This window comes from Hemicordylus capensis, chromosome 1 (assembly GCF_027244095.1).
Source record: "Hemicordylus capensis ecotype Gifberg chromosome 1, rHemCap1.1.pri, whole genome shotgun sequence".
Taxonomy (NCBI): Eukaryota; Metazoa; Chordata; class Lepidosauria; order Squamata; family Cordylidae; genus Hemicordylus; species Hemicordylus capensis.
The window spans coordinates 150,672,496-150,699,631 of NC_069657.1; the positions used below are offsets into that span (position 1 = coordinate 150,672,496).

The following is a 27,136-nucleotide window of genomic DNA, read 5'->3' on the forward strand; positions in this document are numbered from 1 at the left end:
GTTTATTTTTAATGTAAGTATTCACAAATCCATGGGTGGCAGGCACTTAGAAGAGGTATGTCTCCTCACCCAAGAGAAAATGCCTCTTCTGATATACATACCATGCATCAGAAACAAGCAAAGAAAGGATGCTATTTTCTTCAAAACCATTGTTTTATTCATATGCACATTTATGCAGATTAAATAGATTAAACTTCATGTGATCAATTGACTAAGATTTGCTTAATCATATGACAGCCGAAAATGCATACATATATGTGCTGTTGTTACTTTGCTTCTTTGGTCCAGAGAGATGGTATTTCCTCTGCAGTTGCCTCTGGTAAACTCCTTGCTTAAGAGACTTCCTTATAGTAATCTTCTGCAATAGCACCAGGAAGCCTGTTACAAAGGAAACAAACAGGTTGGCTAAGAGGTGTCTTGCTTTTACCCAGTTGCCTAATTGCACAGCCAACTGTGAGAAAAACTGCATCATGGATGTATTTAAGATACATATTTCAATAGGAACTATTCAGGGCCATAGTTGCTTTGAAGCAACTTGTTTGAGATAGGATTGCTGGCACCACTTAAAAAACAGCAACTGCTAGCTCCTCTTGTGTCTTTAACAGCCAATTTGTCTGTAATAATATTCATCTTATTGCAACAGAAAGCTTCACTTGCTGAGTTGTGTTAAAGGCACAGGTGCAGAACAAGGTAAGCTGCTGTTCGTTAGCTATCCTAGTTTGAGCCCTGGAGAAAGTGGCATATATAAATGCAGCCCAGCACTCTGTGCAAGAATTGCATGCAGGGACCGCTTCCATACACCCACAGAGGGGAGGGGTGGTTTCCAGCAATGCCCCCCCCCGACCTTCTCCCTGCAGCCACCGGTGTCTCCCAAAAATATGGCCCTGAGGGCTGCAGGACCCTCAGAGCAGTGGCAGCTGGTACTGTTGAACGGGGATGGAGGTGGGGGCAGAGAACAAGCAGCAGCAATATCACCCAATCTTCCTGCTCTCCCCACTCCGGCTGCTCACCCCACTCCAAGCCATGTGGGCTGGTCGTTTGCCCAGTTGTGCCCAAAGCAAACTTGAGAAAAGGGAACTTTAGCTTGCTTTGGACAACTGGACAAATGACCAGTCTGTGCACCTTGAGGAGGGGCAAGCAGCACAAGTGTGAGAGGCAACCAGGTCAGGGAGGCCAGGGGATACAGCTGGTGCTCATTCTCCACCCCCACCCTGCTCATTGGTACCGGCCACCACCGCTCTGAAGGACCCACAACCCTCAGGGCCATATTTTCAGGAGATACAGATGGCTGCAAAGCAAGGGAGGGAATTGCTGAACATCACTCCTCCCCCTGTGCACATGTGGAAATATACTCTGCACATGACTGTCTCTCAGTATGTTGGGCATTGGAAATAATAAATACAGTAAAATAAATCAAGAGCACTTTTTAAACTGATCACAAGTTTTTAGACCAATCACTTAATAAATTATGGCCACATTCTTATTATGAGAAGGCTCTTGTTTAAAGAGTTGACTGTGATCATCAAGCCCTGCATGCTCCCAAGAGTGTGATGTGAGAACCTGGAATTTCTGGACTATCCCAGTTAAATCGCTGAGGTAAACCAGTGTCCTGGTTAAATGCTGGTTAATCCCAGCAATTTATCTGGGATAGTCCAGTTTCTTGCATCACTCTCCATGGGAGCACATGGGGCTCACCAATCACAGTTAACTCTTTAATCATGATCCTTCTCATCATGTGTATGCAGCCTAAATATCACAACCTTAATTATAGATATGGGGTGTCTTATTTATATCACATAACGGGTGACCACGTGCAATAGGGAATATGGTAAATAAATAAATTCCTTCTTCCAGCAAGAGGACATGGTTTGTCAAAAGGAACAAAGTTGACCTAGAGTTGTCTCTGTGCTTACACAGGGGATAGAAAATGGTCAAAATTTTGGTATACCATGGAACTGATACCTGTTAACCTCTTCCCAGAGAAAAATTTCCATAGGATGTGATCCAAACAAAGGAAACACTGTGAAGTCTCGTGGATTCCAGTGTGAAAGGGTAATAAGGATATGCTCATCCATGAGATTTAAAACTGTTTTACTTTGGCTAGATTTTGCCCAGTTTTAAATTTCTTCCTTGGTCTAACTGGTGGGTTTCTTCCTGAGTCTCAGCATATGTACTTGCAAGCAACGCCAAGAGATTTCCATGGAACTTACTTGCAGGTAAGTGAGGCTTTAAGGCTGTATTTTTTGCCCTAAATGGCCAATTAAACCCTCTGTCCTGTTCACATTTAATGCCATTAATCAAGTTTGTGTTGCATGGAAAAAGAATCTTCATACGAAAAGTACCAAGTGACATATTTGCTGCCATTTTTGGCGAGTGTAACTCTTTCTGCTTTTCTGCCCTGTTGCCTGAGAAGGCAGCCATTATCCCTTTTGACAGCATAATAGTTAGCAATGACCGACAGTGCAATCTTTATTCATACCAATGAGAGATGAAACAAACATGCCATACAGGCCATACAAGTCAGCTAAGCAGAGTCTGCCCTGGTTGCATTTGAATGGGAGACCATATGTGAGTGCTGTAAGATATTCCCCTCAGGGGATGGAGACAAGGTTTTAAGTTCCTTTCCTGGCTTCTCCAAGATAGGGCTGAGAGAGGTTTCTGCCTGCAGCCTTGGAGAAGCCGCTGCCAGTCTGTGCAGACAATACTGAGCTAGATAGACCAATGGTCTGACTCAGTATATGACAGCTTCCTATGTTCCTATATGGAGCTTGAGCTAAAGGACAACAATCCAGCCCACCCCTCCACCCCCAAACAATGCCTTTCATGGAGGGGAAGAGGAAAGGGCTCTGCATTACAGATGTGTACTGCACCCAAAGAAGATTCATGAAAGTAGAAAACTATTATGGATTTCTCTGCTCATACGGCTGATTGGAGAAACAGAAGGCTACAAGAAAAGAAAGACAGGAACAAGAACCAAAACCAAGCTATCCAGATATTCATTTATCCATACATTTATTTTCATAAATAGCCATCAGATAAGTAATCATTTCTTTTAAAGAAAGTGCATGATTAAACTAGGAATCTCAGTCTTCCATATTTATTGCTCCAATAAATAAAGTACAGAAATGGTGCCTGTTATGCCCCACATTCCATATAGGGCACAATTCCCCTCCCACAATTCCTCCCTCCAACAACTCTTTCCAGCTGCTCCAGTGTTTCCACCACTTAGAGATAAGGAAAATATAGGATAAGTTTAAAGTATGAGACAAAACTCTTCTGTGGGGTTAGCCTTGAAACTTGGAATGGACTCAGCATGAGTTGGCAAAATTTCTCTCCTCTTGCTAGTGTTGCTGTAGCTGAGCAAATACAGGAGGGCGTGAGGAGGGTGCTCCCAGGAAGTTGTTGCTTTCACACTTCATCTTGGCCTCCTTGTGTGTGAACACAAGGTACTGATACTCTATACTGGAAGAAATCAGTTCTGTGGGGCAATGCCAGGGGTGGCCCGAGGTATTGTGGCAGGCTGGCAGCTGAAGGAGAGGAGAGGAGAGGAGAGCTAGTCTCGTGGTAGCAAGCACGACTTGTCCCCTTAGCTAAGCAGGGTCCACCCTGGTTGCTTATGAATGGGAGACTAGAAGTGTGAGCACTGTAAGATATTCCCCTCAGGGGATGGGGCTGCTCTGGGAAGAGCAGAAGGTTCCAAGCTCCCTCCCTGGCTTCTCCAAGATCGGGCTGAGAGAGATTCCTGCCTGCAACCTTGGAGAAGCCGCTGCCAGTCTGTGAAGACAATACAGAGCTAGATAGACCAATGGTCTGACTCAGTATATGGCAGCTTCCTATGTTCCTAAGTGGGGCTCCAAATGCTGCCTTGCCCTATGGCCCTGGTGGAGGCAAGCTTTGGATGTGGTGCATGTTCTCTTCCTACCCTCCTTGCAAAGATTGCGTGGGTCAAATCAGCCCTAAACTACTGTTCCAATGATAGTGATGGGGGGGCATTTCACTGCCCTGCTAAATGCCCCAATAATCCACTGTCTGAGGCGACTGCCCTGCCTCATGAAAGGACCGTTCCAAGGCAATGAACATCTGAATGCTCTATGTATCCGACTCCCAGGCATCCACAGCAGCTGTGACAGGATGCAAAACTGACAGATAGATCTCCCCATCTCAGATTGGATAGAAAATATGCTCTCTTCCTATCTGACTAGTTGTTAAACTAGAGTATTGTATCTCTTACACACATTTTAGGAAAAAAATTTGCTACGGAAGCTAGAGGCCATTTAACTGGCCACAGGCTTAATTGGGTCTGAATGCTGGGCTGCATGGCTCATAGGGATGCCAGCAAAAAACCCAGACTTTTCATGAATTATGCTGAGTCTGAGAAAGATTATGGATGCCCCAATACCACGCAAATGCCCTTGATACTCAAGGTCACTCCTGATATGAATTTAGTTTTTAAGCGGTTCCTCATTATCACTGTGATTGATTGATTGAGTGCCATCAAGTGCCAACTCTTAGCAACCACATAGATAGATTCTCTCCAGGATGATCGGTCCTCAACTTGGCCTTTAAGGTCTCTCAGTGGTGCATTCACTGCTGTTGTACATACATTGGGGGTGATACATTATCACTGTATCACCCCCAATTTACTACCATTTGCTTCTGTTCTTTTAAATTTGCCTGCAACCATGCCCTAGAGGAAGCTGTATCCTTTTCCAGATGGCACCCAGGGAGGGAACTGTCCACTGGACTCCTAACACTAATGCCACTGGGAGGAATGCATTGAAGTGATGAGACCAGAGGTCAGGTGCCTTGGCCATTTCTGTTCTGGTGGCACCGCAGGCAGCAGCGTTCCTTGTATCCACTGTTCACAGAGCAAGCATGGCATACAGTGCTCCGACACAACCTGCAGAGAGAGAGAGAGAGAGAGACAGACAGACAGACAGACAGACAGACAGACAGACAGACAGACAGACTTTGTTACTGATGACTGATTTAGTGATCTGATTCTCTGCAGGCTTCCATCTGATTGGAAGGAAATTAATTATTGGGTTCAACCATTTCTGTTGCCTCTTTTGTTCAAATGAACATAGAAGAGACTAACAGTGCAATCCTATGCACATTTACTCAGAAGTAAATACTTCCCGCAATTACTAAAGAGTAAGTCCCATTGTACTTACTTCTGAGTTCAATGGGACTTACTCTTTAGTAACTGCAGGAAGCGTCCAGACTAAGCACCATTGAAATCAATGAGACAAGTTAGTCATGTCCAGCTTAGTCAGAATACTGCCCTGTGTTTGTGTCAGGGGCATAGATAAAATTGAACAAGGGGGGAGCAAATGTCCCTGTGTGACAGCCTGCTCTTTGCTCTCTCCCTCAGTCCTCTCTGAAGAAGAAGGCAGGGCAGAGACCCATTTTTACTTTTTGTCCCAGGGCTGACTCCAACCTTGCTATATCCCTGGTTTGTAAATACTCTTATGTGGGAGTAAGGTAGGGATGTGCACAAACCATGGTTTTAGCACTGTTCAAAAGAGCTTTGAGAAAGAGGAGAGCAGGTCTTCTTTACCTGCTCTCTGCAGCCCCATGCAGCTTCCTGCTGAGGTGGTACACATCCCAAGAATCCCTGTGCAGCACCAGCACAAACCTAGTGTCCACATATGTGTGGGTTCCATGTGTATGCTGGTGCCATATGGGACTTCTAGGAACCATGCTTCCCCAGCAGGAAGTTGCACGGGGCAGCGGAGAGCAGGTAAGGATCTGCTCTCCTCTTTCTTAAAGCTCCTGGTTCCCGCTTCCAATCCAAACTGTGCTCAATCCACAGCTCAAAATGCAGTTTGTGCACATCCCTACAGTAAGTCCCATTGGACTCAGTGTGCAGGAAGGCTGCATCATAGGAGGCATCTCTCAAGAGTGAGAACCAGGGTGTCTTAAGAAGAGATACTAAATGCCATTTCTCACCTGTAATACACAGTGCTGAGAAAAAGTTAGGAAACCCCAAGTAGAATAATGAGAATCACACTGCAAGGTCTTACCATGATACCTTTACATAATTGAAACCATTCTTTCCCAATGCAATAAAAAGGCATTAATTAAACAATGCTGTGTTCTTGAGCCACAATAATATACACAATAATGTACAAAGTGGGAATAATGAAACTAATTCAGGATCAGTGTGTGACACAGTAAGTGAATCCCTCGTGACTTTAGCACAGTTAAGGGGGTTAATCTCAATCAGGTGCCTAACTAATTGGGTAACAAGTAAACCACCTGCAGAGGAAAGCTGCATGACTGAGTTTGGGCATCCTGTCCTACAGAAAGGTCCTAAAGGTCCTGAGTTAGGTCTGCACCATGACTGTCATCACGCCATGATCAAAAGAAATTCCAGAAGACCTACAAAAAAGTGTGGTTGATACTCATCTGCCTGGACAGGGTTACAAGGCCAATTCTAAGTATCCCCTGGGGCTCCATGCATCCATTATCAGACAGTTAGTCTATAAATGCAAAAAGGGGGAAACTACAGTGATTCTAGCCAGGAGTGGTCATCCTGTTAATATCACCCCAAGAACACCCCCCCCCCAAATCATCTACAAAGTCACAAAGAATCCCAGACTAACATCTAAAGATCTTGCAGGCCTCTCTTGCTGCGATGTGATGTGAGGGTCCTTACATCAACCATCAGGAAAAAACTGGATGGGAATGGTGTTCATGGGAGGATAGCTGCTCTCTAATAAGAACATTGCTGCCCAGCTCAGGTTCACCAAGGAGCATCTGGATGACCCACAAGGCTTCTGGAATAATGCTCTCTGGCCAGACGTATCAAAGATTGAACTTTTTGGACACTGTCACAAAGGTTTTGTTTGGCAAAAAGCAAACACTGCCTTCCAAAGTAAGAACTTCACCCCAACAGTCAAGCAGAGCCATCACGGTTTTGAATAAGAGTTACTTATTCAACAGGGTTGCCTTTCTCTCTTATCAGGGTTTAGTTTAGAATGTTCTAATCATGTTTTGATTATGAATTGTGCTAACATACAGACCATCTTAGGGGATTCACAACATTTTTCTCAGAACTGTATCAATTCTACATGTTGCCAATGCAGTACAAGCGCAAGACAGCCATTTAGAAACCAAACGTGTAATCAAATTGATATAGCCTTATAATTCCATTTGCAAATACGGGAAACACAAAGGACAGTTTAAGGGTCACCTGTGAAAATGACTAATAAGAAGTCTCTTATTTTATGCAGCAAGACTTTTATGCATGTTTCTTATTTTTTTTGCAGCACCAAGAAAGATGCCAGTCCAGCTGTCAAGAACAGCAATAGTAATGGCAGACTTAAACAAAAACCAAAAACCCTCATAATACTCCAAATACACAAATCAGAATGTCAGAATTTGCGCTTTACACAAAATATCATTCAGGATTTGTTGTAGAAAGTTGCATAATTAAAAGATCAGCAGCTTTCCCCCCTGAATCATTTGCAAAGAATTGAGACCCGGATCACCGACTTTCACCCTTCCTGGTGTGAAGCATACTCTGTCATTCTCCAGGTGATTCTGTTCCAGTTGATCTGGGCTCCCTCATCCTCGATTTACAAAACTGGAGATGTGAGCTTCCTGTCCACCCACTATTATCTTAGCCACAGCTGAACAGAACTGCATTAATGCACATGCAAAGAAAGCAAAAGTACTGTTGGGAATTTCTTTGCAGTCTTCCCAGCTGCAGCTCCTAACAGTTGATACAATTCTGTTTCGAAAATGATTTGCTTCATCAGCTGCGGAAGCTCCAGAGATCAAAGCTTCAACAACAGCTCTGATTGCACCAACCGTTACTTTGCATGTTTGTAAAGCAGTTTCTTTGGCTCATGACTATATACTTTCAGTTACATTAAGCTGAAGTGAAAAAAGGCTCCTGATTATTCTGAGGCTGTTCCTTGCAATTAACTCATTTTGCCCTTTAGTTTATCCCTTGACCGTCTAACAAACCAGTGACTGATGTGAGTCAGGGTGTTGTTATATGGGGATACATGATAAAACTCTGTACCAAAACAAAATGAATTATGAGATCTGGACAAATCATGCAGATTAAGCCATCTGTACAATTTTTATTTAGCAACTTTTGTTCCACCATTGTTGCAATTTAGGAGTAAGGAATCAGTGAGATTTTTATTTAGCAATATTTGTTCCACCATTGTTGCAACTTAGTATAATTTATTACAGTTGTGCTAGTTACTAAAGTAAAGTAAAGTTGTGCCATTGAGTCGGTGTCAACTCATGGCAACAACAGAGCCATGTGGTTTTCTTTGGTAGAATACAAGAGGGGTTTACCATTGCCATTTCCCTCACAGTATGAGATGATGCCTTTCAGCATCTTCCTATATCGCTGCTGCCTGATATAGCGTGGGAAACATACCAGCAGGGATTCTAGCCAGCAACTTCTTGCTCCCTAGGCTGTGCAATTAGGTGGTTTGTGCTAGTTAGGGGGAGGGTCAAATGACTATGCAGGGCACTGTTGCCCTCTCACTCATCAGCAATCTGATTCAGTAACCCCTTCAGTTTCTGAGGTTTCAGTAGGTGGCTCAGACACCTTCATGTATATCTCTGCAGCACTAAGACCTAGAAGCTTGCAATTCTTTTTTTAAACATGAGAGCTAAGATTCTTAGGAAATGTATTTCTGTATCCTATAGCACATTCTGTGAGCTTTCACAGAACTGCAATATATCCATATGCCTGCTCATTGTTGCATAAGCAAGCACATAATAAATTAAGGTACAATGAATATACAATAAACTGAATATATATAAAAATTATTTATATATAATAAACATCTAATAAACTGAAGACCACACTCTCAAATCTTCCTCACTCTCTGCATGGTCCTACAAAACTTACAAAGAACACCTCTTTCTCCCTGCACCCTGGTGGCACAGTGGTAAAACTGCTGCCCTGTAACCAGAAGGTTACAAGTTCGATCCTGACCAGGGGCTCAAGGTTGACTCAGCCTTCCATCCTTCTGAGGTCGGTAAAATGAGTACCCAGAATGTTGGGGGTAATATGCTAAATCATTGTAAACCGCTTAGAGAGCTCCGGCTATAAAGTGGTATATAAATGTAAGTGCTATTGCTATTTCTATCATTTTTCTCCTGCCATGAAATGATAAACATGATAAAGCCTAGCCACTGCCAAGTTAAGGTCTCCAACCTCTTTCTTATGAGCTATTTCCCACCTCACATCAGCTCTTACCACTTTCACCACATTTGAAAACCACAATGTCATATTTTGGGTCTAGACTTCCCCTTTATGCAGCTGCTGTTTACTGGCTACAGAGTAGAGTGGTGACAGCAGCTGCAAATTATAGAGCAAGTTAGATAAGACGCAGAAGATCCACCCTTTTTCCTTCCTTCCTTCTTTTAAAGCAGCCACTGAGGAATCAGGACCACAGTCCTAGAGCATGGTGTGGTTAACCCTTGCCCCACATTTAAAAAAACAATTATTTGAATCTCTGCCCCCACCCCTAAAGCTGCTATTTACACAGTTAGGGAACACTTACACGTAAGTTGCCATTAAGAAAAACACATGGGTAATTGTGTGTTCAGGATGGTCATAGAACAAGCAAGTTCTAATTTTTGCTCAGTTGTGATGCTCTCTGGACAGCCTTGGCCAACTCACTATCAGATCTAACCAGGGGCGGCTGATGTGGGTGCCGTCAGGAGGCACCTTTAACTGTAAACTAGAAGGTGCTTACCTCTCCTCCTGCTGCACAGGAAGGCTATTCAGTGGCATGCCACCCAGCACCTGCGGCAGCAGATTGGCTCTGCCACTCCGCTGGCCTCTGAACATGCATGGAGGCCACCTGCTGGCCACACAAATGGCCTCCGCCAGCAGGGTGCCGCACTGCTGCTCTGAATAGCTTTCAGGTGCCACAGGAGGAGAGGTAAGCACCTACTAATTTATAGTCAAAGGTGCCTCCTGCGGCACCCGCCCCCGCCCAGCGGTACCCGCACTGGCCACCGGTGGATCTGACTCACCTACAAGGCTTGTGACAAAATGAGAAACAGATACCTTAAACAGAGCCCCTGGTGGCGCAGTGGTAAAACTGCCGCCCTGTAACCAGAAGGTTGCAAGTTCGATCCTGACCAGGGGCTCAAGGTTGATTCAGCCTTCCATCCTTCCGAGGTCGGTAAAATGAGTACCCAGAATGTTGGGGGCAATATGCTAAATCATTGTAAACCGCTTAGAGAGCTTCCAGCTATAGAGCGGTATATAAATGTAAGTGCTATTGCTATTGCTTAAAGTGCTCGGGGAAGGGTGGAAAGAAATGCAAGGAACAAGTAGGCCCTGCTTGTGCAAAGGGATTAGCCTGCTTCTTTGTTAGCCCAGGTACATTTAAGGAACATCTTTCTTAGATGCAAGTTGATGTCTATATGGTCCTATGCATTTAATGTTTGCCTTTTCTAATCTGTACCCTTGAATTGCATGGTAATCAAAATACGGATCTAATATTATTTAAACATTAATGACTTTGGCCTTGATCTGCAGGTAACTCATATGTAAATGGGCACTCTGTGCAACTAGAACCATGCTCAAGAATTGGATGGTAATGTGTCTTTGCATCTAGACCGTGTGCAGGTAGCCATTCATGGCTAACAGCAGAAGAGTTTGGCAATCTGCTAAATTGGCACAGATTCCCATTTTTTCATGTGCAGTGGTTTTCTGCACTGCAGAGGGCCAATCTTTGGATCAGCTCTCTCTTTTTTTTTTTTACGTGCAGCAATATCCAGTGTAGAAAGAGAGAATTACAAAATGGGTGAAGAAGACTCTCCCCTCACAGTGGAGGTCCTGGCAAACATTCTTTCCTGTCTATCCCATTTCCCCAATCCACCCCCTTACCATTTCCTCCCACCAGCTACCAAACTACTGGTCATATTACCTGCACTGGTATCGGCGTGACATGAGCCTGAAATCCTTTTTGCAATAAGCACAGCCCCCTGAATGCTGAGGAGCTGGACAGACTGCTGAGGAGGCAATGCCTTCGGTCTTCTGCCACAGGGCATCCTTCTCCCTGAGGAAGAAAAGGAGAGGCAAAGAAGGATCACTAGTCTGAGACAAAGCTGATTGATCCTCCTATTTCTTCCTGATATCCCAGAATTACATAAAAGATGAAAAGGATCCCCAAGGAGGATCTAGACACATTATTTGCATTGACACAGGATTTGCTAGATTTTTAACCCTTATCCCCATGTGGCCACCAGCTGAGCTGGTGGCAACTGGAGACGGACCTCTCTAGACAACCTCAATGGGCAGTGGGGCTGATAATGAAGAAGGCGTTCTCTTAAATACCCAGGGCCTAAGCTATTTAGGGCTTTATGGGTTATAACCAGCACTTTGTATTTTGCCCAGAAACCTATTGGCAGCCAATGTAGTTCTATCAACAAAGGGGTGATATGGTCTCTCCGAGATGACCCAGAGATCAACCTGGTTGCTGCATTCTGTACCAACTGGAATTTCAAAAATTTGTATGCCTACATACAAAGGCAGCCCCACATAGAGCGCATTGAAAGTCTGGAGGTTACCAATATATGTACCACTGTGTTGAGGTTGTTCATCTCAAGAAACGGGTGCAGCTGGTGTTTCAGCCAAAGCTGATAGAAAGCCCCTCTGGCCACCCCCTCTACCTGAGATACCAGGGAGAGGTGTGGATCCAGAAGCACCCCTAGACTGAATACTTTTTCCTTTTGGGGAAGTGTGACCCTATCTAGAACAGGCCGATAAAAATCATCTCTGGAGTTCTGTCCCCACACAATAAGTACCTCCATCTTATCTGGATTCAGCCTTAGTTTATTCTCGCTCATCCAGCCCATTACTGCTTCCAGGCAGGCATTTAGGGAGGTTTTGCCATCTCCTGATAATGTTGACATGGAGAAGTAGATCTGGGTGTCATCAGCATACTGGTAACATCCAGCTCCAAATCCCCTGATGATCTCTCCCAACGGTTTCATGTAGATGTTAAAGAGCATTGGAGACAGTATGGAGTCCTGAGGGATGCCACACATAAGCTCAGATTTCTAAGAGCAACAGTCTCCAATCGACGCCATCTGGAATCTGTCTGAGAGATAGGAGTGGAACCACTATAAGGCAGAGCCTCCCACCCCTAACACTCTCAGACGTTCCAGAAGGATACTATGGTCGATAGTATTTCTCTCCATCTTCCCTGCAGCCACCTTTTAGGTTTGCGGCATTAGGGAGTTGGCCTTTGGTCATTGTGAAAAGGCCGTGGCACATGTTTCTGTGGTGCAAAATCTAGTTTATGAGCCTTTCACAGTAGTCCAACATCCCTTTTAATATGCAGTAGTGCAACTAGGATGATGGAATCAGGAAGCTGGATGATTGTATTAGATTTCCCATTGAAAATGTAAGTGGGAAAATGTAGCCTGACTCTGGAGGATGGAAGAAGGTGACAGCATCACATTAGACTGCAACCAGCTTCAGAATAGGATATTGCATACAATGGCCTCAAAGGATCAAATCCCCAGACATTTCATTTGGCCATACTGTGTAGTGACCAATGCCACTAAGGCATTTGTTTATAATGTTTATACAATATTCCTAGTGACATGATCTACCCATGACCAATTTAAGTACCTTTCACCTGAACATCACCACAGCTTCCCCATGTCAACATTAACTTCAGATACCACTGAAGAGCCCACAGCAGAAACAGTGGAGAAAAGGTGTGGGCTTGGTTTAAGGAGCCCAACCAGGGACAGGTGGCTCACTGGCTTCTTGTTTCTTTGTTTCTCCCCTATAAGTCTCCAAAAAAACCCACCAGCACAGAAGGATGCTTCTCCTCTGTTCCCCTTGAACTCCCTTCACTCACCGTAATAACTCCAGCAACTTTCCCTTCATGCTGCAGATGAGATCCCCCTGTTCTGACAGCTCCTCTTTGTATTTCTTCTCTTTCCCCTCTAATTCTTGGTGGCTTTTGTCCAGCAACAGTTGCAACTGCTCCTTGTCCTGCTGAGACCTAAGCAGGTGGAAGAGGAACTTGAGGCTCTATGTACACTATAAACCCATCTCATTTTTATACCACACTAATGGTCACTGCTTTCCTCAAAAGAATCTGGGGAACTGTAGTGTGGTGATATGCTGAGAGTTCTGTATCAGAATACTGCCCCTACAAAGAACAAAAGTTGCCAGGATTCCCTAGGAAATGACCATTTCACCAGTTTAATTCTGCACCGTGAGATGCTTCTGACCCCTGGAAAATTTTGCAGAGCTTTATGCTACTTGTTGCTCTTCACCATGGTCTTTGGGCATAGCGCATGTGTCAGGGCCCACCCCATTACAACTGGCCAAACAGCAACTCTACATGCCAGGAAGAGTCAGTCAATGAGTGGCCCTCCTTTCGCCCACATACTATATTCTAGGACAGGGATAGGCAACCTTTGGCACTCCAGATGTTGCTAAATAACAACTCCCATCACTCCCAGCCACAATTTAATGTGGCTGGGGATGATGGGAGTTGTAGTTCAGCAACAGCTGGGGTGCCAAAGGTTGCCTACCCCTGTTCTAGGATGACCTATGATGATATCTCACAGTTTGTGACACAGTGAGCAATAGCTTGCTAGAAATTACATTCTGCTTTTCAGTCACTGTTTTCCCCGCTAAAAGGTACTGGCAGCCAATGTCTCCGGGCTAAAGTATATCCACTTGCTACTGGATGAAGAAGCAGGGCTGGCCTTAGGAGTAGGCAGGCAGGACAGGTAGCTGCCCAGCGTGCCTACCTGAAAGGGTGCCAAACTGAGCTTGCACAAAGCACACTATCTGGCAATATGGATAAGCTAACTGGTGTGTGTATGTATGTGTTGAAGGTACTCCTATTCCACAGTGCTAGTTACTAATTGGGGGAGGGAGGCACTGAAGGCAAATAAGAGACCGCTCAGAGACACAAGTTTTGGGTGGTAGATACATATGATAGATAGCCAGACAGAAAGGGAAAATAAAGTGATATAATTGTATAGCAAGGAAGACATCATCAACAGGGAAGGGTAAAATGTGATATGCATGGCTTCTGGGAAAGATTTGCAAAGGCTAGTGAGGGCCTTTCTGCTCTGTCCAGAAAGACTCTTGAAGCTGGCCTGAGAGCAAAAGGCTGGACAGCAGGGCCTTTGACATGAACATATGGGCTAGAGGGCATGAGAGCTCCTATCCCATCTCCTTCACATGACCTCCATTTGGGTTTGTAAACTCGCAGAACATACAATCAACACAGCTGCAGCATCCATTGCTCAAATTAGGAGCTTTAAGCCTCTGCCATGGAAGGTCCTCCAACAGTCCCTCTGCCTTCCCAGCATGCTTTGCACTGCTAGCAGAAGGGCAAAGCCTCATTATATCAGCAGTTGCCCTCTGATTGGCCATGAGGAGCAGGAGGTGGATCCAGCCCTGCTGAAGAGGTTGCACACACTGGATCATAGAGTGTGCTTTGCAGAGTGGCACTTTCATGGCTGGAGCCCCTGCAGTCAGAGTTCTCTATTGTTGCAATGGCTGCTGTTCCCCTGATAGCTGCATAGAAGAAGTGAGTAGATCTACATGACCAAAATAGCAAAGCAGTAATGTTCTCTTTACCTGCTACTTTGGTTTAGAGCAGGGTACAGAATCTGAGTTACCTTAGTTTGAAGAGCCTGGGCTGGAGGGATTCCTGTGGGTTCACATGACCATGAACACCTGGGTATACTGCCTCCTACCCTGTATTGTAGTCATGTGAATGGGCCTATTAACTAGGTTAATGATATATTGTGGTGAAGAGAGTGCAGGATGTACAACAGCAAAGTTTCCAAGGCCCAATGGTTGTGTGCCCTCAGTTACAAACTCTCCCTACCAATAGCACCTGATTATCAGCATGTAATCTGTGTATTGCGTATAACCTGGGAAGAGGAATGCAAGTGAGAGCAAATATGATTGTTTCCCCACAGTGCCTTATGACATAACTTTAAAGTTGTTTTGGAGATTTTAGCCAGGGTCATAGCAAGGTTGGAGCGGGCCCAGAGACAATATTTTAAAATGAGGCCCCCCTCACTGAAGCTCAGCTCATGAAGTAAAGAAATCTTAAATGAGGCTGAATAGTGGTAACAGAAAGCATAGTGAAATTTATGTGCCACAACAGAACGTCATCCTAAATTATTTTTTTAAAGGTTTTGGAGATTGTGGCTGATGAAAGTCATTGAATGGTACTAGAGAAAGACATGCTGTTCTGGTAGCTCCAGGTCTTAACACTCACATCAATTTCAGAGGATGAATACAACTGAAGGAAGCCCGGGCGGGAGCGTGGCTGGGGGAGTCAGTCATGTGACTTGCTTCTGGGGGGCCCCCGAAGGCAGTGGGCCCCCAGACAACTGTCTCCCCTTGCCCTATTATAGTTACGCCCCTGATTTTAGCAGAGGAAAACTGGGAAGAACAGGAGCACAAGCTGGACCAGAGAAAAGGGTTGGGCACTTTTAGGCTGGCAATTGAATTCCATTGGAGGATTAAAAAGCAGAAGGTTTCAAGTTCCCTCCCTGGCTTCTCCAAGATAGGGCTGAGAGAGATTCCTGCCTGCAACCTTGGAGAAGCCCCTGCCAGTCTGTGAAGACAATACTGAGCTAGATGGACCTATGGTCCCTATATCCCTAAAAATAAGCAAATCCATGCCCTCACCGGCTCAACTGCTCCATCAACTGCTTCGTCATCTTTTCCTTGGCCAAAAGCATTTGCTTCACCTGCTGAATATCACCCATCATATTGTCTAGGTGGTCAGTCAGATGCTGAGGGAAATCAGAGAAAACACAACAGAAGAACAGTTAGAAAGACAGCACATGCAAACATCCACCACCCACTCTCAAGCAAATAGAATATTATCAAGACCTAGGATTCTGCAGTTAAACAGCAGCTGCAAAATATGGTGGCTGTGTCAGAATTCCATCAAAAAATGTCATTAGACATGGATTGCCAAGCTCCAAAACCAGCTAACTTTTATCCAACACCTCTGGTTCCTAGGTTAAGCCACATTTTGCCCTCAACACCTCCCTGCCTGATGTTTTTACCACTCTATTCACTGTCAGGTCCTGCACATAAATTCTCAAAGCACATAAGAAGAGCCCTGCTGTATTAGACCAAAGGCCCAACATTCTGTTTCCTACAATGACCTGTCAAATGCCTCTGGAAGTCGGCAAGCAGGACCTGAAGGTATACCTCTTCTCTGACTGGATAAAGCCTCCATCTCTGCTGCCTGAGAATTTGGATCAGCACTAGTCATGACACAGAATCAGTCATAGGAACATAGGAAGCTGCCTTATACCAAGTCAGGCCATTGGTCCATCTAGCTCAGTACTGTCTACACAGACTGGCAGTGGCTTCTCCAAGGTTGCAGTGGGTTTCTGGGGGGAAATGGCATCTGTGTAAACCAGGTGAGAAATGTCTCAGAATTTCAAAAGCTGCCTTGAAAACTGGCTGAAAATTGGCTCCCCATTTTTGCCACCTGAGAATTTGTTGAAGAAAACAGGAGGGTCATTTCGGATCTGTTCCTCCAAATGCACCCACACCATTATGATACTGGCAGTTTCACTTTCAGTCCTTTCCCTAATAAAACTCTGTCATGGAATTTGCCTTTGTTTTTTTTTAACCACCACTGCAGAATGAGTGGTTGCTTTTATTGAGCTCTCCACCACAATCCCAAAATCCCTCTCCTTGGTAGTCACCACTAAGGATGCTGCTGGACATTATCCAAGTATACCTTGGAAATTGAATTTGGCAGGTTTATAATGTTCACCTCCAATGTAAGAGATGACTCAGAAGTTCTTCTGCACTTAAACCCTGCTAGCCTACCTCCCAATCTATCCTCCTGCCTCTAAGTCCCTTCCTACCCCTCTTACCTTCCTTTTTGCTTTTGCTCTGGCAGCTTCTTTCTCCTCTCCTTTTTCTCTCTCACCTCCCTGATGCCAGGGCCAGGCAAGTTACAATGGATGTCTTTGTCAGGTGTAAGGCATGCTGGGAAGTGCAGTTTTTCTAGAGCTACTGATACTGACCTGTGTCAGGTGTGCAGCAGGGTTCAAAACAGGCTCCATACTTGATCCAATAAGTGGATCTATTTTCTGAGCTAGGGAAGAATATTTTTCCCCAAGCCCATTTTTGAACATGACTGGGGAAGGTTTGCCCATCACTAGCCAGCACGTGTTCAGATCCTAGCCACTGTACATATGAAGCTGAGATTTATTTTTATTTTTTACCCTAATGGGCATCTCTTGGCACTTATACTGAACCACTTTTGCAACACTGTTGCCTGTTCACCATTTGGGGAGAAGCTTCTGAAGCTCTCTTCATGTTTTGCTTTGGTTTTCACCATCCTAAATAATTTGGTGTCATCCACAGGTTTGTTGACTTCATTGCTCATCCCTCACTCCAGGTCATTTATGAATAAATTAAATGGCATTGGTTCCAATACTGATTCTTGAGGACCCCATTTTTTACTTCCCTCAGTTGTGAAAACAGTCCATTCACTTTTAACAGCAAGGAATGTAACTTCTTAATTTACATAATATAGTCCGCATTTCCTTGTACTGCAGCTGGGAATACAGGAATGTAAAATTTCATGAAGCTTCTATTACAGGTTTCCACTTTCCACCCATGCCCAGAACTACCATGGCTGTATTTGAGTACATATTTGTGGCAACTAGTGAGACTGGTTCTTGAGGTCATGCCACAGAAACTGTTGGAAGTGAAGGACTATGTGCTGTCTCCTGTCTCAATGATGCAAGAGGACAGACTAGTGAGTCAGAAGGCTAGAGAGGGCAAGACATTGGTCATCCTTTCTCTACTGCTCTAACACGATCCCTTGATATGTAGATTGATGCTCTCAGGGACTGACTTCCTTCCTTCCTGCCACTTCCTTTTCCCTTCTTCTTCCCTTCCTTCAACCTTGCAACATGCAAGCTCTTCTCCCCTGCACCATGTGTGCAGAGAAGATGCAGAATCCATCTGCATCCAGCTAGCTAGCTAGATTAGAGATCCTAACTCCTCACTTTCCTATCTAGAATGGAGTTCTCTAATAAATACTACTTATATTGATTTGAAACTATGAACTGGCTCCAAGTTACTCTACTCTCAGCATACATGCATGCCTAACTAAATTCCGCTGTGTTGTGCCTCTGTGCACTCTGCTTTAATGAAAAAAAGGGTTTCTCTTACCAGAGAGAATTCCCAACAGAAACAAGAAGTTTTTGATGCAAGGGCATTGAACTCAAACACAACCTTAATTTATACAAGCTAAAAGATAATTTAAAAAAATTGGAGGATTCAGATTTGGGGGGGGGGACCCAACATGTTCCTTTCAATTGTCAGATTTTATCACTGAAATTCTGTCATTGAAATTTGAGAATTTCTTTGGCTAAAATTTGAGTTCCAAACAACATACTGATTCATCCAAAATTCAGAATTCAAAATCTAAAATTTGAAACTTGTACCTCAAATTTGCATTTTTGTATTAAAATACAAAAATTGAAATTGCATTCATATTGTGCATCTTCAATCTAATCCTAATCCTGATATCAATTAATAACTGACCCTACGGTTTCACCCTCAAAACTTCTTCATACACAGAGATGTTTGCTAACTTCCCTCCCAGTGAAACACTAGCTTTTCCCCACTGGAGAGCCTTTAATGTGTGCCATGATTCTTCTCTCTCCAAATCCAGAATCTACCAGGAAAATGATGGCTGCTATAAGAGCTATATGCTATGCAACTCCGTGTTCTTATTCCTATAGTTTAAAAAAAGCATCTCTTCCACTTTTGAGATGGAGCATTGCTCTGTGGTTTTGGTGCATTAAAAAAAAGAGTTGTCCTTTCCACATCAGGCAGATCAGAAAACTAAGTGGAAGTCCTGCCTGCTTTTCTACAAATAAAACCATTTAAGCAACATGGCTTCCTTCTATCAATCACCAGGGTTCCTAGTTTCTGAAAGGGTATGCTAAAAAAACCCACAGCGCTCAGCATTCCTTGAGAGGTGATACAACTTTCTTCTGGTTTTGGTTTGTAGCACAGACTTGCCCTAGGCCTCCTCCCTCTAGAGGAGAGGGATGCCACTTACAGACAATAGGCAGCATACAGATTAGTCAGTCATAACCAGCAACATGTAAATCAATGAGACAAGGTAGTCACCACTAACTGAAGTTCCATTAATTTCAATGGGATTTAGTCACGGTCTGAATGTTGTCCCGTGTCTGCCTATGGAGCCAAGTTCAAGATGGGTGGTAGCCTGAGAGGCACCAACTCTCAGGTGCCTGCCGTGCGACACATAGAACAAGAGGCTCTCACCTTGCTGTCGACTTCAGTGCTATGCTTGGTACTGCCTCCGCCCTTGACAACTCTGTTCAAATTTTGCAGCACATCAGCTTGAAAAACCTCTCTTTTTGTCAGCCATGACCCAGCCACTCCATGACTGTTATCATCTGCGATGCCTCTTTCCTTGGCTAGGCTCCTGCTCTCTTCACCTCTGATCCCAATTGCTAGATCCAGTACAGTGGTGGAAGGAGCCAATGCACTCTGCAGGGCACTTTCCTCTGTGGGCCACTCCCAGCACTGTCCTAACTCTATGCTCAGCTTCTCTGCTATGCTGATGGCTTGCATTTTCTCCAGCTCTAGTTGCTCCACTTGGTTTTTCAGCTGCAGGCACTCCCCCCTTAAAGCTGAGGCCACAACTTCACTTTTCTCCTGCAAGGCTTTCTGTAGTGTTTGGCTGGCGACTTGCACCTTATGCAGTTCACTTCTAAGCTGTGTGGCTTCCTGGGTCTGCTCCTCCAGGGCAGCAGTAGTGCTCTTCACTTGTTTAACCAAAGCCTCTCCTTCTTCAAGGGCTTGCTGCACTGTGACCTGGAGCTGCTGTCTCTCCTCTTGCAGTTTGGTCACCTCTTTCTCAAAAGTTCCCAGTTGGTTCCTCTGTTCCTGCAAAATACTTTCCATTCTGGCTCGTTCCTCAGCACCTTGAGCTTCCAGCTGAGACTTCTTGCTGGCTATTTCCTCCAGCTGAGCGTTCAGTGTTGTGTTTTTCTCCAAAGCCTCCTGAAGCTGAGTTGATTGGTCCTTTAGGTGTTCTTGCAAGCCCTGAAGCACTTTTTCTCTGTCCCTCAGGACCTTCTCTTGTTCCTCCAGAGACATCCGGAAGGTAACAACATGCTCTTGACATCCTGACAACTCCTTCTGAAGGTCCTGCATTTCTAGTTTTGTGAACACCAGGCTCTGCTCCCGAGACACCAGAGTTTCCATAAGAGTCTCCCTCTCCCTTTCTAGGGCCTCTGTCTCAGCAAGACTCCTTTTTAATTTCTCCCTCAGGAGACCCATCTCTATTGTGGACGGATGCTCTTCTCTTTCAGCTGGCTTGCAACTCAGCCCTTGTTGCTCCTCCTCAGTTGTTTCCAGCTGGCCATGTTGGCATTGTAGGGCCACCACTTGAGTCTCCCACTTCTCCAGACTCTCTTCACATACCTTCAGTTTCTCTTGCAGACTCTGACACCGAGTGATCACATGCTGGTGCCTCAATTCTTGGGCCTCAGTGTCTGCCAGATGCTTTCTCCTCTCTGTTTCTTGAAAACTCAGCCTTTGTTCTGCCTCCTCTAGAGACTTCTCAGCAGCCTCTTTCTTGGCCAAAGCCTCCTGGCATTCGCTGGCCAGGTTGGCAATCTTACTTTCTGCCTCTCTGAGGGCCTTTACTGCTGTGGCCAGCTCCTGCTGCTGTTTCTCCTGCTCTTCCATTTTCTCTGTGTGCTGTGCTTCAAGTTTGGACACTTCCTCTTTCAGAGCCTGGTTTTCCTCAGAAAGACTTTGTCTCAAGGATCTGTGCTCCTCTTTCTGCTGGGACAACTTCTGCTGCAGCTCTCCAAGCTCCCACATCAACATTCTAAATTCCTTTTGCTTTCTTTGGCTGCCACCTTCCATGCTTCCCTGATGGAGTCTCTCTATCTTTCCAGGGGAAGAGTGTTCTGATTGAGAGAGCAAGGAATATAGATCCTGAGGGGAAGAGATGCTGCCTGCCTGCATCTTGCTCATCTTCTCCACTTGGACGTGCAACTCACGATTTGCCGTCAGTGTCTCCACCAGTCTATCCTTGCCAGAGACTGAATGCTGGGCATCCCTTTCCATAGAAGGACCCAGCTTTAGAAAGGAACCCATCTGGAGCAGACTGTTCTTTCTGCTTCTCCAGATCCCAACCCATTTCTCCACCGAACTTTCCAATCCAGGCCTGAAGAGGTCATCAGGAGGTGACTCAGTCACAAATTGGCCCTTGGTTTCTAGTGTACTCTTGTTGGCTCCTTGGTGACCCCCATGATTATTTGGGTTTCCAACCTATGTTCAATGAACAAACAAACAAATAGTTACTATGCCATGTATATTCTCAGAAAAGGAGAGAATCATTGAAAATTTGGTACACACATGAACAAAAGCTGGTCCTGGGCAATGTATCAAACAAATATGAATGGAAACATGAATGAGATATTGAAGAACAATCTAGTGTGTGCCAGATCAGGAGCCAATAAACATTTTGTTTATTGGTTCCTGATCCATCCTCAACACACAGAGGATGAAGACAAGGGTAATACAGTATGTGTAGCTCACTAGGACAGGTTTGGAAGCACCCTCACTATGTTAAAGTACAAATAAATAAAATAAATATATACATTTTTTTTCTTAAGATGAACTCTGGGGGGAAAAACAATTCTGCAATAACTGGGGAAAGAGGATTTTGGAGGGCACCAATTGGCTAGAGCCCAAGACACTCCCTCCAAGTTTCTGAGCAACTTTGCAGCTATCTCTAAGTGTTTGCCTTTGCCTTTTAAGATTGTGGAAGATGAATGCATGAATACACATGTACAGTTGTCCTTCACCTATCATTTCCCAATTGCAGATTTGAGTATCCACGACTGGGAAATTGTGACTGCCCTCACCAACCATGACTCGAGTATCTGTGGTTTGTGGTTTTGGGGGTAATTCTGGGGGTCAATTCTGGGTCAGAGGGTAGTTTCTGGAGGTCAGGAGGTGATTTGGGAGGTGTGGGGGTGATTTCCAGAGGTCCGGGGGACATGCTTTCAATTTCTTACCTTGTTTTCAGTTGCTTTGCAACCACGCATCCCCTAACCCTCCATTTGCCATTGAAACCAATGGCTTGTCTACTGCAAATTCGCCAACCGCAAGGGTTTCCAGGAATGGAACCATCATGGTTGGCGAGAGATGAATGTATCACTTTTGTTTTTGTTTTTAAAGTCAAACTGGGGGGAAAATGAATGCATGACTGACACATGCAGGGAGGGGCAAGAGTGACAGCTAAGCCAGCATTTAGCTCCCTGGTATGTAGATCTGCTATCGGAATTGTGACATTGGACTCATGCTGTGGTGACTGCTCGTCAGATATTACATCTGTCTTAGTCCATAGGCTGAGATAAGAACATTACACTGGCTGTGCTGGTTATAGCTCCCTATGTACGCTCATCTCTGCTGGTCTCTAGGGGTGTGCCCAAATGTTCTTTGGCACCAGCGGGGGTAGTTCTTTAAGGGCGGGGGAGGGTGCACTTTCCCCTCCTGCCACATTTCCCCCACCGGCGCTCCATTGTTTTTGAGCCCCTTGGGGCAGCAGAGTTCCTCCCTGCTGCCCCGTTTCCCCCATCGGCTGGAAGTAGCCAGAAGTAGCAAGCATGCGTGTGCCACTTCCGGCCGATGGGGGAAACGGGACGGCAGGGAGGAATGCTGCTGCCCCAAGGGGCTCAAAAACAATGGAGCGCCGATGGGGGAAATGCGGTGGGAGGGGTGAGTGCCCCCTCCCCCGCCCTTAAAGAACTACCCCCGCTGGCACTGAAGCACCTAAATGGCCCCCGGAGCCGAAATGTTTTGGAGGCCTTTATAATGGCCTCCAAAATGTTTTGGGCACATCCCTATTGGTCTCTCCATGGAGATATGCTTCCCATGTCTCTTGTTTCCCAGCTTCTCAGTTTAAAGGAGCACGGACAGCAATTCTAGTCCTGCCAGATTATTGCCCTGCCGCAGACCTGATCAACAGCACCTCAGGCCATAGATCACTCTTCAAGTCAAATCTTACGTCTCTGAGCAGAGCAGTCTGTGTGCCTATTCACACGACCCGAACTGCCTAGGTCCCTCCAGGCAGCTTGTATCGTCTGGAGCACTGGGAGCCCTCCGTTTCCGGCTGCTCCAGACCTGGGGAGCCCAGCTCCTCTACCCAGCTCATTTTACTAAGGTAGAATGAACCACCGTTTCATTCTACCTCAGTAGGTGACCCCATTTTTTTACTTCCCTCAGTTGTGAAAACAGTCCGTTCACTTTTAACAGCAAGGAATGTATCTTCTTAATTTGCATAATATAGTCCACATTTCCTTGTACTGCAGCTGGGAATGCAGGAATGTAGAATTTCATGAAGCTCTCATTATAGGTTTCCACGCATGCCCAGACCTACCATGTATTTGGTATGTATTTGAGTACATATTTGTGGCAGCCAGTGAGACTGGTTCTTGAGGTCATGCCACAGAAAGAAGAAATTTTTGATGCAAGGGCATTGAACTCAAACACAACTGCAATTAATACAAGCTAAAAGATATTTTTAAAAAAAAAAAATTGGAGGATTCAGATGGAGGGGGGGACCCAACATGATCTTTTCAATTGTCAGATTTTGTCACTGAAATTCTGTCATTGAAATTTGAGAATTTGCTTGGCTAAAATCTGAGTTCCAAATCCACCTGGATTCCTAGCTTCTGCAAGAAAATTCCACAAACCACAGCCTCCGTGGCCAAAACGGGGCCACCAGGATGAGTTGTGCCCACAGAAGCTTGACCTTGCGCAGAACACATGCTAGTAGTGGACTGGGAGGGAATGCATAAAGCAGCCCCTCCAGCCACGGTGAGGATAGAGCATCCACCACTTCTGCCTGGTGGCAGGGAACCTCATGGAGATGCAGGGGACTTGCACATTCACTGGAGTTGCAAACAGTTCCACCGTCGGGAGGCCGATGTAGAGGAAAACCTCCGGTCGTAGACGCCATTCCCCTGGAAGGAGGTCTGAACGGCTCAACCAGACTGCTACAGTCTTCAGGTCGCCCTGTACATGATAGGCTGTCAGGGACGCCACACGGTGTTCTGCCCAGTGGAATAGCAGTGCTGTTTCCTCTTGCAGGGACTTGGACCTGGTTCCCCCTTGACAGTTTACATGAGCCTTTGCCATGGTGTTGTCCATGCAAATGAGGATGTGGCGGTGAAGGATCATGGTCTCGAACTCGTGGAGGGCCAGGCGAATGGCTCTGAGTTCCAGCCAGTTTATACTGTGCTGATGTTCTTGTGGTGACTACCTGCCCTGGATGGACCAGTGCTGGCAGTGAGCCCTGCAGCCCCTCTTGCTGGCGTCCATAGTAACAATGATCCTGGGAGGGTCTAGGAATTCCTTTCCCACCGACAAATATGGAGCGGTGATCCCCCAGCGTAAAGAGTGGAGAACCCTTCGCGGCAGAGAGACACATCTGTTGGAATTCACTGTGATGTCTGCATGAAAAGGGAGCAGGAACCACTGGAGGGGTCTCAGATGGAAGCGCCCCCAGGGGACTGATTGTAGACTCACCACCATCAGGCCCAGAAGCCTGGAGAGGTCCATAAGAGGGAGGCAAGAAACCTGAGCCCGGTACCTTGTGTACCTCTGACCCCAGAGTGCGTTTGAGGTCCCGAGGTAGGAATAGCTTGTCTTGTTGAGTTTCTATTAGCACCCCAAGATGAAGGATCTGGTGTGTCAGGTGCAGTTGACTCATTGCTTTGTTCATCAGGAACCCGTGACAATTGAACATGTGGATGGTGGTCCTCAGGTCTTTCTGGGCTGTCTGATGTGAGTTCGACTGGATGAGGAGATAATCCAGGTACCCCCAAATCCTTACACCCTGGAGTCTGAGGTGCACTATCACCGGAGCCAGGACCTTCGTGAAGATGCACAGAGCCGAGGAGAGGCCAAAGGGGAGTGCTTTGTATTGGTAGTGCACCCTCAAGTACAGAAAACGGAGGAGATGATGACTGTCCTGGTGGATAGGTATATGTAAGTAGGCCTCCTTGAGGTCTAAGGACATGAGAAGGCCCAGGTGATGTAGGGCCTCTGCGATGGACCTCAGCAATTCCATGTGGAAGGTACATTTGTGTATGAAGTGATTCAGATGTTTTAAGTCCAGCACCGCCTGTAATGAACCATCCTTTTTTGGAACGGTGAATATTATGGAGTAGACTTCTGTGCCCTGTTGGTGTTGTGGAACTAGTTCTACAGCTCCTATTGCTAGAAGGTGACAAATCGCCCCTTGCAGGCCTTGATGTTTGTGTTTGCGGAGGGATGAGGGAGTGAGCAAGAATCCGTGAGATGGCTGGCTGATCAATTCTATGGAGTAGCCCTCTTTTATGGTGGAGAGTACCCACAGGTCTGATGTAGTGGCTGCCCAACCGTGCCAATGAGAGAAGAGGCACCACCTAGGGGCAGCTCTCCTGCCCCGTCACGCTTGTTGTTTGGACTGTTTGGTCTGGGCGGTGAAGGAGGCCCTACTTCCAAAAGCCTGTGTGGACGCCCTAGCCCTACTCCAGTAGGGACGTTGGGATCTTGATCCCCTGTCTCTGCCCCCAAAGGGGTTCTGAAAGAAGTAAAAGGGTTGAAAGGATCACCTTCCTTGAAAGCGGTCCTGCCATTTAGTGGAAGCAGGCATGGCTTTCTTTTTATATTTGGATGTCCCATTTTGTACATAAGTGGTGCCGGATCTGCCGCCTGGAAAAGCCTAAGGGGTGCTTCTGATGACACTGGTTCTTGGGCATCAGACCATTCGCCCTCAGACCTATGCTGGTCCAAATCCTTGACCCAAAGGTTCCGTTGGTGAGGAAGGGTCCCTGTATAGAGGGGGACAAGCAGAATGGAGCTAGGAGGGGGCTGTTGGGAGGCCTCCTGTGAGAGGCCAGTGGCTAGTTTCCCTGTACCACTATGAGTTGTAACCTAGGGCTTAAGGACCCATGTTCAGAGATAGCAGATGAATGAACACTGAGTTCCCTCTGTCTAGACATGGCCTTTTAAGCATGCTTCCTCTTTTTCTTCACTTTCTTATTATTTATTTATTTAGCACATTTTTATACCGCCCTAACCCAAGGTTTCTTAGGGGCTGGAGTCTCAGAGGGGGAAGAAGCGGCACTGGGAGAGGAGGGGGAAGCCCACCTGGTCCACTTTTGCTTTTTAGATTTTAATGCGTCATATCTCTCAAAAGATTTTGCTAATAAGTCCTCAAACCACAACCCCCCAGATGGTGGCATATCCCCAAGAACATCCATTAAGGGCTGGGTTGCAGGGATATTCTGGGTCAGACTAGATGACCCTGAGAAACCCATGGTCCGGTGGGGGGGCAGATACATGTGCAGGCCCAGCATGGGACAAGCTCACCACTTCCTCAGGTGCCGTTAAGGCCAAGCTCCTTGTGCCCACCGTGTGAGGCGCTGCTGGTTGCCTTGTAGGCGCAGGGTCCACCGACACGCCTTCCCGCGAGGCCCCAGACTTGGTTGTGGCCATCTTCTTTGGGGCCTTTTGGCCAGAAGACTCCGGCCTGCTCAGCCTTCCGCGGACCCCAAGAGGCCATGATAGGCAAGCGGGGTTGTGGGGATGTCGGCGCTGCTTGCAGCTGGCAAGAGGAGCCTGGGGAGAGTGGCAGCGGAGGCGATGCTTGGCCCACTTCCCCGCCCTCGCAATTGCAGGCCTGAGGCCCTTGCTGCTCTGGGATGCCATCAAACAGCTGACTGGCAGCGTCCATGTGCCCCGGAGGTCTCCGGCCGGAGAAGGAGCACGCCAGCAATTTAACATGGCCTCCGAGGCAGGGTCATGGGCAGCCCAGAGGGAGCAGGCCAACCCCCTCAGTACTCTGACGTGGAGTACTCTGGGGTGTGTGTGTCTTTCCGTACAGGGGAAAATGAAGGAGCAGAGGCAGGAGCAGAGGTGAGAGGTTGTGGGGGGGGGGGGCTGAAAAAAACAAAGAAAATTGAAAATGAAAGCGCTAGAGCGCTTAGAGAAAGAGAGCTGCCTGAAGCCTTGCAGGACTAAAAAGAACTGAGGAGGGTTTGCTCCTCC

The 27,136-nt window shown here is 46.1% G+C and overlaps 2 protein-coding genes across 4 annotated transcripts in view; both read right to left on the reverse strand.

Annotated features, from left to right (window-relative positions):
- Positions 1-139: 139 nt before the first annotated feature.
- On the reverse strand, positions 140-21,187 carry LOC128339658 (centrosome-associated protein CEP250-like). 2 transcript variants are annotated; one of them, XM_053283945.1, is made up of 5 exons: positions 19,337-21,187; positions 15,686-15,792; positions 12,870-13,016; positions 10,923-11,054; positions 140-378 (listed from the first exon to the last, which is right to left on the reverse strand). In XM_053283945.1, exons 1-5 carry the CDS (start codon positions 21,185-21,187, stop codon positions 333-335), a joined length of 2,283 nt encoding a protein of 760 aa, XP_053139920.1. In that variant the 3' UTR covers positions 140-332. The 2 variants fall into 2 exon arrangements, with proteins under 2 accessions (XP_053139920.1, XP_053139912.1); XM_053283937.1 differs by lacking the exon at positions 140-378 and adding an exon at positions 3,009-4,900.
- An 83-nt stretch (positions 21,188-21,270) lies between these two features.
- LOC128339668 (FYVE and coiled-coil domain-containing protein 1-like) overlaps positions 21,271-27,136 on the reverse strand; it is a 37,488-nt gene continuing 31,622 nt past the window's right edge. For both annotated transcript variants that reach the window (XM_053283955.1, XM_053283965.1), the window contains exon 7: positions 21,271-21,361. In XM_053283955.1, coding sequence (XP_053139930.1) covers positions 21,307-21,361 — 55 coding nt within the window. In that variant the 3' untranslated portion in view covers positions 21,271-21,306. The remainder of the gene's footprint in view (positions 21,362-27,136) is intronic.

Coding starts and splice junctions, on each gene's coding strand:
- LOC128339658 (XM_053283937.1), bottom strand. CDS start 21,187: ATGGGTTCCTTTCTAAAGCTGGGTCCTTCTATGGAAAGGGATGCCCAG. Junction 13,017..15,685: donor TTGATGGAGCAGTTGAGCCG/GTGAGGGCATGG, acceptor CCACCTGCTTAG/GTCTCAGCAGGACAAGGAGC. Junction 11,055..12,869: donor AAGTTGCTGGAGTTATTACG/GTGAGTGAAGGG, acceptor TTTCTTCCTCAG/GGAGAAGGATGCCCTGTGGC.